The sequence below is a fragment of the Doryrhamphus excisus genome, chromosome 14, assembly GCF_030265055.1.
Source record: "Doryrhamphus excisus isolate RoL2022-K1 chromosome 14, RoL_Dexc_1.0, whole genome shotgun sequence".
Classification (NCBI taxonomy): domain Eukaryota; kingdom Metazoa; phylum Chordata; class Actinopteri; order Syngnathiformes; family Syngnathidae; genus Doryrhamphus; species Doryrhamphus excisus.
The window spans coordinates 1-12,450 of record NC_080479.1 but is presented as its reverse complement, the minus strand read 5'-3'; the positions used below and the strand labels follow the sequence as shown (position 1 = coordinate 12,450).

Genomic DNA, 12,450 nt, shown 5'->3' with positions numbered 1-12,450 from the left:
TTTTTTATTTGCTTTTTTATTATATAATACTTTGATTAATGAAATTATGATTTACACATAATATAGTTTATATTTATCTTGTCCAAAATGTGACCTAGAATAGATGATATCAAAATATTTGATCATTTGTGTTTAAAATGGGCTTCTACTAGATTATAGTGGAGTATCTTTTACATTAATTTTACATTGTGACATTAAATACAAAACACAGATGATATCTAAATGTCATCTTCTTCATTTGAATATTGTATCATTTTTGTTTCAATTTTACTTATTAAAACTGATTATGGGCTGATAAACATTTTAATTACTTCAATTTTTCCAGTATTTGTATTTAATATCAATTAAGAATGAATATATATTCTATTGATATTTTAAATTAATGACATTAAATACATCAAAATGTAATATTTTACTTTACTGTAGAATTTTGTTTAAAATGTAGTTGATTATAGTGGAATATATTTTTATTAAATGTTAAAAATATAATTATGTTTTATTAATTTTATTTAACATTAATCATGCATTGATATTTAATTAATTACATTCAAATGACTTATTTTTAAATGTATTTTTACAGTTGTATTTTTATTTCATTGTGTTAGCTATTTTAGCCTATCGTTGCCTATTTCTTTTCCTGCTTCTCGTAGCTTTCTTTGCTGATTGGTTGACAGGGGTCACGTGGTCCCTGTGGTCCGGTGTGAGTGGTAAATTTAAACGTGAAAAGCGGAAGTGTGTCACACGGCACCTTCCTGTGGAGGTATTTAAAAGACGACACAGCCAGCTGTGGGTGAGTTACAAGTTATTTTTTTTAATGTTTTCTTTCCTTAATAAATACAAACCGTTATGCCATTTGAATGCCAGCATCTTTACAAAGCCGCGTTGTCGGCAAACGTGGCCGTAGTGCAAGTGGGAAAGGAGGAGAGGAGAGAGGAGAGAGGAGAGGACGTCAGCTAGGAAGTACCACGGCCGTCCTCGTGTTAGTCATAGCGGTAATAGAATGGCGATAGTTGGCGACTGTTGGCGACTGTTGACGTCGACTCACGCAGTCAACAACCACGGCACCGCTTTGTTCCGTTGTGCTTGATTGCATAGAAAAGGAAATCATATAAAAAGAGTTTACATGGTTTTGTCTGGAGGCGTTAATAAAGCTTTTAAGTTTAGAGAGCGTTTTTTTCACGATTGGTCACAAAGCGTTAAAAGAGTCATTGAAATGTTGGAAAAGAACCGAAAAATGTCCACCGGCAACCATAGCTTCCATGGAACCATCTAATGGAACTTTATCGGCGGCACACACAAATAAAAATGTCCCTTATGTTAGACAGCATCTATCGCAGAACGTCAAAGAAACAAATGTTGACAGCGAGAGAACACTCGAAAGTGGGATAAATGTGACAAAGCCACCGGGTTGGTAAAAAAGGACGGGGAGGAAGGAAGGGCCGCTCTGTCGCCCCCTAGCGTCGCTGTGTCGCCACTACCTACACCATCACAAGCCCCGAGTGTACCCGAGTACTTTAAGCCTCCTCATCCAAGTTTAAAAAGTCAAAAATAAAAAAAAACATCGGATCCGTGCCAGAAGCACACACCGACAAAAAAGGGGGCGGGGTGGGATTCGGGGGCACCCGCCTTAGCAGGACACCTCGGGGACCTTGGGGACGGCCTGGTCGACGCCGCCGTCCGTGGAGCCGGCCGTGTGGGAGCGCCCTCGCTGGTGCTCGGCCGTGTGCGAGCGCGAGCGGCTGCCCTCGTTGGTGTGCGAGCGCGAGCGGCTGCCCTCGGTGGTGTGGGAGCGCGAGCGGGGGCCGTCGAATGACGTCACGCTGGAGCCCGAGGCCGTGCGGGAGCGCACGAGGCGGGTCATGCTGGCGGAAGGCACTGGTGGGAGGAGAGCATGGTGGTATCCACATGGCCACAAGGGGGCAGCAGAAAGAAGCACTTGGGGAAAAAGAGCAGTACTCACTGTATCCCATTCCCTGAATGAAGTATTTGAATGCCTCGGTCAGCTTGGCTGGCTGCACGGGAGAAAATAAATACATGAATATTCAATATTTATATTATACTTATTATAGCTACAATTGATTATTCATATAATTATTGATGTAATCCGTTTGTCTTTGTGGCTTTTGTTCTACTATTTACTAGTATTGTTATTAAATGTATACTAGCACTAGTAAGGTTGTTATAAAAAATATTAACTGTACATATTACTATATTAACTATACATAAACATACACAACTGTCAATATAATAAAAGCGGTGCGTAAATTGTGCAAAATCACACACATTCATGTCTTGAAAATGACTATTGGTGAAAAATCTGCTTTAAAATGATTTGAATAGAATTTATTTTAGATGGAAATATACAATAAATATCTTCTGTAATTTTTTTCCTCATCTGTTATCTCAAATGAGGTCTTTTTTTCTTAAAAAATATCAATAATCATCTAGTCCATAGTATTTAATACATTATGTATATACAGTCTATTAATAAGCTGTTCTCGAGGAAAGTGCTTTAATCTATGAAAAATTGTTTCAAATGATTCTATTATTTTATATTTTGATTTACTTTTCAAGAAATATCCGTATTATAAATTTTCAATTGAGTTTTCCTAATAGACGCACAATTAAAATTGAATTTTTCTCCAATTTGTTCATGCAAAATCTGCCGTCTCAAAGCAGACCTTTTGTTTCTTTATAGATAAAGTTTTTCATAGCTTCAAAAAAAAAGTTTGACACTTGACTAGCTAAAAATAACTGTCTTCATCGTCTGACACGCAGTACCCCGCTCGGCCACAGGAGGTCGCCAAACCCCAACAGACATGATAAAGCACGACCGACAGTCGCGGTCAAAAGTTTGAAGACATGTTTTCATAAAATACGATGTAAAAGTGTTTTCAAACTTTTGAGTGTAGCTGAAAATGTCATTCATCTTCTTCCTGTACTCACCTGGTCAATCTGGGGCATGCCCCCACAGTCGGCCATCTGTGGGGAAACAAAGTTTGACAAAGTGTAGAAAGACATCGTTAATGATTCAAAGAGGGTAATAAAGGAGCATTAACAAGAGTGACGCTTGTTCATGTGTGTGACCGCGCGCCATTGAACGCCCCGCCATGCTGAACCATCCGCTTAACCGCCGCCCCGTGACCTCTAAGTAGGTCAGACGCGGCAGATTGCGCAGCGGCGCTGGTTAATGTGTCACCCTGTCTTTCCATCACGACAACACAACCACCTGGAGGGGGAGGAGGGGGGAGGAGGGAAGGGGAGGAGCTTAGGCCTCACCTTGAGCAGCGTGGCTTTTGTGGGGTCCAGTTTGGTGTTGCACTCCACCTGCCGGGACGCCAATGAAACGCTTCATTAGGCACAATTAGACCACAATGCTCACTTCTGTCATTTCCTATTGTCAGTGAAAGCGGCACCACTCACCACGGCGTCCACGGCGGGAGAGGTGTCACCGACCACCAGCAGGCAATGGCACCTGGGGTCAAAGGTGAAGGTTCACAATGTTATCCCTACCTAATAATATGGGGTGCTAGTTTCTTTCTTTTTCTTTTTTTTAATAAAAATATGGTGAAATATTAAAAAAAAATTTGATTAGATACAAATTATTTTCTATGATTTTTTAAAAGTAAATAATTTTGAGAGCATTTTTTTTATCCTTCCTTATATTTGGATATATTTTGGATAAAAGATTAAACTTAAAATGTGTCAAAGTTCAACAGTTCCAATTCATAATACAATATTTATCATCAACTTTAAAAAGTAACTCTCCCCGCCCTTTCTCCAACCCACAAATTCTGCCTAGCAACAAGAGGAAAATGTGCCATGACTAGTATAACATTTTTTTAAATTAAGTTAAATTTTATTGTATTTTTTTTATTTTTTTTTAACCCCGTTTCTATTTTTTTACTCAATGACAGATGAAATTAAAAATGTAGCGTAACATTTATAAACAAGTTTAGAAAAGTACGACTCTCACTACCCTTTCTCTGCTCCACAAATTCTGCCTAGCAACAAGAGGAAAATGTGACATGAATAGTATATAGTTTTTTCTTTCGATGGTAAAGCATTAAAAAATGAAATTATTTTCTATGGTTTGTATTTTTTTTACTAAATATATCCAAGTGAAATACCACCTGCCTACATTTTTTTAAAAATAACGGTTTGACGTACTTGAGGGTTCTGTTGTTGCTTCCTGGCACGGGCCGCTCGATTTCCAGGTCCCTCCGACTTTAAAGACACAGAAAAGGCAATTTATTGAATATCCAGAATTCCCAGTGTCTGCAAAGGCACCGGGCCGACCTCTCGTAGGCCTTGATGAAGAGCTGCAGGTTGAAGTGGTTCATGTCCTTCAAGACGTGGTGGCGGAACGTGGCCACCATGTCCTGGTTGTGGTTGATCTCTTCCTGCCGCGACAATTAGCACGGTTAGCGCTAAAACAAAACATTAGTTCTCCAAAACAAAACACCAACCTTTCCGAAGAGGTGGCTGATGACCAGGTCGGGAAGGTCGTGGGTCAAACCGCTGAGCTGGAATCACAGTTTGGGGACGCTTTGTCACAAAAATGTCGATAAAAGTGGCTCCAAATTTGTGACTGGTGCTGTGTATTTATATATATATATGGGGGGGGGGGGGTTATACCTTGTGGGCAGCCCAGTCCATCCAGCCCTCGGCACACGGGTTGATGTTGATGAGCACCAGACCTTCCACCATTTGCGGGAAATCAAGCTAGGACACAACACACAACCCCGATGACATGACGTAACATTTATAAGGACAAGGCAGTCGGGCATCGTCTCCATTCTCATTATCTCCATACAGCTTTGTGCTATTTATAGCCTCGTTAGAGCAGTTGACACCGGGGGCAACTCTGGCACTGCCCCATTAAGTCCAACAGATGGCGCTATAGTGAAAAAAAAATAATACAGCCATTTTATTGCTTCTAAATTGCCTAGTAATCCTTGTAGTCAAGTTTTTTTTTTTGGGGGGGGGGGATTAATCTTAATTAATCGTGCCAACTCTCCCTGTCCTTTCTTTGCTTCATGTACCACACACAAATTCTGTCGGCGTGCTTTTTTCCCCATTTTGTTTGCCGTGTTTTCCCTGTCCCCATTTGTATGATTCCGAGCGAGGGGTCCCGCAGCGTTGGAACATTCCACAGGCGTTTACGGGGGAAAAGAAAAAGGAGTCGTGTCGCTAAAATCGTAAAAAAAAAAGTAGGAAAATCCTGGTTGGTAATCCTCCGTTGATTGCAAGTAAATGATTATTAAGCCTGACTGACGGAGGGAGGGGGGGCGGGGGGGGTTGGCTTACAGCGAATTTGGTCAGCATGAAGGCTCCGGCTCCCATTCCTAATCCAATAACGCTCTTCAGCCTGCCGCACACAAACAGACACGGGAGCTGTTAGAACAACAACGTTCCTCCAAAGGAGACCAGGCCGCTCCTCCTCCTCCTCCTCCTCCTCCTCCTCCTACCCAAAATGCTTGAGGACCAGCGCCAGCGTCTCGGAGAGCTCGTCCATGGACGGGTACTCGTATCTGGGGAGGGAGGCGGGAAATGAACGATTAATGACAGCTTCTTCTCCGGGTGATGCAATCATAAATATTATTACAAGCTTTTGTTTACATCTAATAAAATGTCAGAAATTCCGATTAAAATTGTTTAAATGGCATGAAATTAGTAAATATATTATTTTATTTATGTATTTATTTTGTTTAAGTCATTTTAAATGTAACTTTTCATTTTATTCATTTAGAAATGAATTCCTAATTATTATTATTACTATAATCTATTAATTTTATGAAGACATATTGTATTTATTTAATTAAAATTAAATCTAATAAAATGTCATAAATTCAGATTAAAATGGTTTAAATAGCATGAAATTATTAAATGTATTGATTATTTTATTTATGTATTCATTTTGTTTAAGTCATTTTAAATGTAACTTTTCATTTTATTCATTTAGAAATGAATTCCTTATTATTATTATTATTACTATTAATCTATATTAATTTTATGAAGACCTATTGTATTTATTTAATTAAAATTAGTTTAAATCTAATAAAATGTCATAAATTCAGATTAAAATTGTTTAAATAGCATGAAATTATTAAATGTATTGATTATTTTATTTATGTATTCATTTTAGTTAAGTCATTTTAAATGTAACTTTTAATTTTATTCATTTAGAAATGAATTCCTAATTATTATTATTACTATTAATCTATATTATTTTATGAAGACATATTGTATTTATTTAATTAAAATTAGTTTAAATCTAATAAAATGTCAAATTCAGATTAACATTGTTTAAATAGCATGAAATTATTAAATGTATTGATTATTTAATTTATGTATTCATTTTGTTTAAGTCATTTTAAATGTAACTTTTCATTTCATTCATTTAGGAATTAATTCCTAATTATTATTATTACTATTAATCTATATTAATTTTATGGAGACATATTGTATTTATTTAATTAAAATTAATTATTCAATTTCTAAATGAGTGCTTAAAACATTTTTGTGCAGGTAAAGCCATAATTAATTACATTTAATTTAATGAGAAAAACAAATAAATTAATACATTAAAATGTAAAGCAATATTCATAATACTATTTATATTTTCATTTTAGAAATCCAAAATTATTTTGTTTTTAATGATATTTATTTTCTATATTTTAAAATGTGATGTATTTACTATTTGAAATGATTCTCTATTGTTCATTATTATTGATTTAAATGACTCATTTTGTTATGTTAATATTATGAAAATATTCCATTCCTAAATGAGCACTAATAATTACACAATGCCAAATGATAGCAACTAGCTAAGGTAGTCCCGTGATGCAGAAGGTCCCACTTGGACAAACAACAAATCAGGTCGCCTTAACGAACATCCACACTGATCTGGCTGCCAGGTCAAAGGTCACAGACACACATGCATGTGTGTGTGTGTGTGTGTGTGTGTGTGTGTGTGTGTGTGTGTGTGTGTGTGTGTGTGTGTGCGGCTCACCCAGTGGAAAAGGTGTTGGCTCCCTCATGCTGCCCGAGGGCGTCCACGTGACACACGGCAAAGTGATGCAGGATCTCGGCCATGTCCTCATGGCTGAAGAGCGAGTCCCAGCACGTTTTGTCTGGAGGAGGAGGAGGAGGAAGAGGACGAAGAGGAAGCGAGGGCGTGTTAGCCTCCCCATGATTGTCCCACAAAGGACAAATACAGGGAATAAGAGGGCGGGGCTTACGGTTCAGTCCGATGTCGTGGAAGGTGAGAATGACGGGGCGCTCCCCCTTGGGGACCCCCTTCATGGTGCAGTGGAGTCTTCCAAAAGGCGTCTCCACATCGTGCTCCTGCAGGGACACCAGCGGCAAACTTTTATGCATTTCAGTGGTTGGCACGCGGGTCTCACAGCTAGGGGACCCGAGTTCGATTCCAACCTCGGTCATCTCTGTGTGGAGTTTGCATGCTAGGTTAATTAGCCACTCCAAATTGTCCATAGGTATGAATGTGAGTGTGAATGGTTGTTTGTCTATATGTGCCCTGGGATTGGCTGGCCACCAGTCCAGGGTGCCTCGCCCCAAGACAGATGGCATAGTGGTAGAAAATGAATAAATGAATGAAATATGGACAATTTTTAAAAATGAAATCCAAATGATAAAGTCAAAATAAAAAAAAAAACTAACTCCTAGCTTTATTAGCTTATCTGCTATTTGTAGCTAGCGCTCTTAACCAAAGCAAAACCAGAATCATCAGCACGGATTTTCCAGACATGCTAATTTTCCCGTTCCCTGCGCATGAAAACACCAAACAGGACGTCCATGCTTTTTCAGTCGCTACAACTAACGGCGATAAATAGCCGCGCCAATTAGCAGGTGTGGAAACGAACCGTTATTTCCCACTTCCTTGCTCGTTAAAACGTCGGCCATTAGGACTGTAACCCGCGTCAATCTAGACCAGGGGTGGGCAAACTACGGCCCGGGGGCCACATGCGGCCCACTAAGCGTTTGAATCCGGCCCGCCAGTTGCTTTCTATAGTAATGGTAATGGTTTAATTTCATTTGAACATGCATCAGATTACAATTGAATGCATCACATAATCAGTTCCCAGTTCCACATGTCCAAAAGGAGTAGGAAGAAGCAAAGCTTATTAAATCCTACCCCTCCATCTGGTACTTTTACAATCACTAACTGTTACATTTGTTCACTTCCTGCTTTCCATAATACAGTTTAAGGTTTTTTTTTTGTTTTTTTTTTAAATAATGTACCTCGTACCGAAGTACGAGGTGATGTGACCCTACAATGACATAATAATTTGTTCACTTCCTGCTTTCCATAATACAGTTTAAGGTTTTTTTTTGTTTTTTTTTTAAATAATGTACCTCGTACCGAAGTACGAGGTGATGTGATCCTACAATGACATAATAATTTGTTCACTTCCTGCTTTCCATAATACAGTTTAAGGTTTTTTTTGTTTTTTTTTAAATAATGTACCTCGTACCGAAGTACGAGGTGATGTGACCCTACAATGACATCATAATTTGATCACTTCCTGCTTTCCTAATATGGTTTAAGGTTTTTTTTTGTTGTTGTTTTTTTGTTTGTCACGTACCGAAGTACGAGGTGATATGACCATACCATGACATAATGGGTACCATAGTCACTGTCAATATAGTGATTTATTTTATTTATTAGTGATTATTTCGCAAACATCAACTGCTTCTAATTATTTCAAATTTTAACATACAACAGCTGGCAACATAAGTCAAGTCGGATGTATGATTCAGAAAAAAAAAAAAAACTGTAAAATTCTATTTTGTAATTTGCTGTGGTCTGATAGTGACAGCTGATAGTATGACACTTTTACAGATAAAATTAGACTAATATTAATAATAATTCAATGCGGACTGTCAGAAGTATAAGCGTAAAATAGTGCGTATTTACAATTTAACTCAAAGCGGCACCCGCGAGTCAAAAAGTTTGCCCACCCCTGATCTAGACCAAGAGACGACAGACTCACAGCAACTTCAATCTCCGTCACGATCATCTCCACGTCAGAATCCTCCAGAACCATGACTGCAGTAGCCGCCGGGTACCAAAAAACTGTATCGTAAACCTGCGAGGGTCCGCAACGCTGCCGATGTCGATGCTGCTGGTGGAGGAGGAGCGCGTCTGAGCGCCTTTATAGCTCTAAGCCTAAGCCCAAGACCTCCCATGGTGCCTTGCAGCCTGGTCAAAACAAGCTAATTCCAGATGGAGAGATCTCTAAATTGGATCAGCCTGGAGTGTCGGGATGAGGGTCTGTGGCGGGGCGGCGCTGGAGAAGTCCGCGTCATTCCTGTCATTCATATATTGTGTTTTTTTGTGAGCGGGTTTGACACCCCTGCGTTAAAATGGTGAACTACATGAACTTATGGATGAATTCTCTACCCAAACACTAGGGGGCAGTGGTTTCCTGAGAGGGAGCTACTACCACGCTTGTTGGCTAGCTGTTTAGTTTCCTGAATTTGAGCTTTTATGGAAACTGCAGGTAACAATGATGATGTCATCCACGTTTGGACCGGCCAATCACGCGTCAAAAAAAGAGGGGGAGGTTTGGATTTCACACCCGTGAGACAACATTCCACAAGTCGTGTTTGTGTTTGCGCTTGACGGGCATGTCGCTATCGATGTGTGGCAAAGGTTCTTCTCCATTTTTTTTTTAGGCTTGCTCGGCAACGGGGTGTGCCCCAGAGAAACACGCCAAGAGGAGTCTGTACACACAGGAAGTGTGTGTGTGTGTGTGTGTCATCATCGGCCCCGCCCGTGCCGCTCACACACTCACACACCTGCCCGCACGTAGGCGGCGGCGGCGGCCATGTTAATCCCTCTGTGTTTATGTTTGGCTGAGGACAACATGCTACTACGGCTGCATGGCTGAGGAGTGGTTAACGTGCAAGCCACGCAGCTAGCAGACCCGAGTTCGATTCCATAATACTATACAGAGTAAACTTGGATCATGTTAGCAATATCACTGAGTCTTGCCCAAGCACGCTGCACGAGTGCTGCTGCTTTATTAAGAGATAAGATGAATTCCAACATGACACCATGACGCCAAGATCGTGCTCTGCTTCACACCGTCACGGGAATTCAACTCTCCCCTCAGTGAACCGCTGCTCACCAGTACAGGCAGCACTCATGCACCATGCTTGACTGTAGGCAAGACACAATGATATTGATACTCGTGGTATATTTACACAATAACGGTTGTGTGTCGCTAGTAGTATCACACTGCTTCACACAGACTACTCTAAAGCATATCCGTGTTCTGTGGTATGGTCACATGACCAGATGGAACACGTGAGGCTCGTACTCCTTTTGTCAGACACCGGAGGACACGCAGCAGCAGCAGGCAGACATAATTAGCCGACCCCCGATTAGATTTCCCTCCTAATGACATCACGGCGGACGGAGGCGGTCACGCTGACAGATGAGGTCGACGGCGACGACGAGACCGCTTGACACCACCAGGTGGCGCTAAAGCCGCCGTGGCCGCCCACAAAGTGGGTCAGGTGACAAAAGTCGCTCGGTGAGGTGAACGGAGCGTCAGGCTGGCTAATCAATGTCCAAAAAGTGAACGAGCGCTGACCTATGACCTACCTTGATAACCAGCTGCAGCACCGCCTCCCTCAGGCCCTGCAACACACACACACACACACACACACACACACACACACACACCATTATTACAACAACAGCAACACAATTAGCCAACTAATCCAATATCCGGCGGGCGGCGTCCCCCTAAATGATGCTGGACAACACCAGTGGGGACGTTTGGATCATTTTAACGACTGGACCACGTCTGCATGCTAAGCTAAGGCAGCTAAAAGGTCAACAATCGTATCAAACAAACATAAAGCGCGTAGAAAACATCTTTTATGTGAACACCGAAAGAGGCTAAGCTACAATGCTAATGGAAGGGGAAGAATCAAGGACTATCATGACATGTTGAACATCACAGCCTATCATAGCAGCCAAAACACACCCACCTGGGTACCATGCAGATAAATATGCCCCCTGGTGGCTGTGGTCAGCAGAGCATTAGGTGGGTGGGAGGGAAGTGCTATGATCTTTATTATTTGACCATATTATATTATTGTATTGTATTGTATGCTACATTATTTCTATTTATGTCTATTTTCATAGATATTTTTACTTATATATTTGTTTTTAAACATTTTAATATATATTATCTATGATATACTAGTATATGCTATTGTAATTTTAGATATGTGTTCATATATTGTATTATTATTTTTATTTTTCATGTAATACAAATACATATAGAATTATAAATTGTAATAAATTATAAGAATTATAATAATTATATTTTCGCTATTTTTTATTTTTCTTGATGGTTCAATGGGCATGATTTCCATTATTATAGCATGCATTTTTTTACATGTACTACAGCAAGGGTGGGCAAATTACGGCCCAGGGGCCACATGTGGCCCGCCAAGCGTTTGAATCCGGCCCGCCAGTTGCTTTCTAAGTATTTCAACTTTTAACAAACAAACTGGCAACATGACAAGTTGGGTGTCTTATTTAGTAAAAAAAAAAAAAAAAAACTAAACTGTTAAATGAAATGACATTGTTTGATATTTAAAGTGATAGTAAAGAGATAGTATAATACTTTTACAGATAAAATTTGTCAAATAAATCAAGTAAAATTCTAAGCATAAAATATTGTGTTAAATATATGTTTTGCCCCCCCCCCCCCCCGTAAAAATGTGTTAACTCAATGCGGTCCACAAGTCAAAATATTTGCCCACCCCCTGTACTCCAATATATAGCCAGAGGCCCACTGGTAGGCTAACATTGCTAACATCGCTAACAAGGCTATCATTAGTCAGCTGATTGCATCATAATCTGACATACGGGCAGTTCCTTGTCCACCAGCAGATGTTTGGATTCAGCACCCTGGATGTCCTCCATGTCGGTGGTCTGCACAGCCTGCTGGGACAAATGGTTAGCTCGTTAGCGCTAGCAGAAGGAAACAACATGGTGGATGTGTGTGTGTGTGCGTGTGTTGTGTTCACACATCAACTCTAAAAGACCAAAAGTCACGGAACATCAAACCCGCTTAGCACCAGCAAGGCTTTGTGGGTAATTTCCTCTTCTCGCTGACTCAACATGTTTGCTCCGCTCTGATTGGCTACCGTTGACACTTTAGCTAGTAGTTGCATCATCAACACGTTTGCTGTTTATTAGGAGGAAAACTACTTTGTATCACGATGTTAGCTTACAAGTTAGCTTATTGTTTGGCTGCTTGTATACTTTTGCTACTTATGCTACGATGTTTTTGCCATTCTCGGCGTAAACGACTTTAGCGTGTTTAACGTGTTTGCTAGTTTTGCTATATCTGAGTCCAGAACCACTTGTTGTTTCGACAACGTCGCCTACTTGCGTGT

General features: G+C 40.1%; 1 protein-coding gene across 2 annotated transcripts; it reads right to left on the bottom strand.

Annotated features, from left to right (window-relative positions):
• Positions 1-791: 791 nt before the first annotated feature.
• LOC131101382 (protein NDRG1-like) lies at positions 792-12,335 on the bottom strand. Of its 2 annotated transcripts, XM_058046452.1 has the most exons (15): positions 11,918-12,335; positions 10,637-10,672; positions 7,245-7,350; positions 7,016-7,136; positions 5,472-5,534; positions 5,311-5,371; positions 4,639-4,725; positions 4,470-4,526; positions 4,300-4,403; positions 4,171-4,227; positions 3,424-3,475; positions 3,280-3,327; positions 2,947-2,982; positions 1,961-2,012; positions 792-1,875 (listed from the first exon to the last, which is right to left on the bottom strand). In XM_058046452.1, exons 1-15 carry the CDS (start codon positions 11,972-11,974, stop codon positions 1,628-1,630), a joined length of 1,185 nt encoding a protein of 394 aa, XP_057902435.1. In that variant the 5' UTR covers positions 11,975-12,335; the 3' UTR covers positions 792-1,627. The 2 variants fall into 2 exon arrangements, with proteins under 2 accessions (XP_057902435.1, XP_057902436.1); XM_058046453.1 differs by lacking the exons at positions 10,637-10,672; positions 11,918-12,335 and adding an exon at positions 9,018-10,613.
• Between the last annotated feature and the right edge of the window lie 115 nt (positions 12,336-12,450).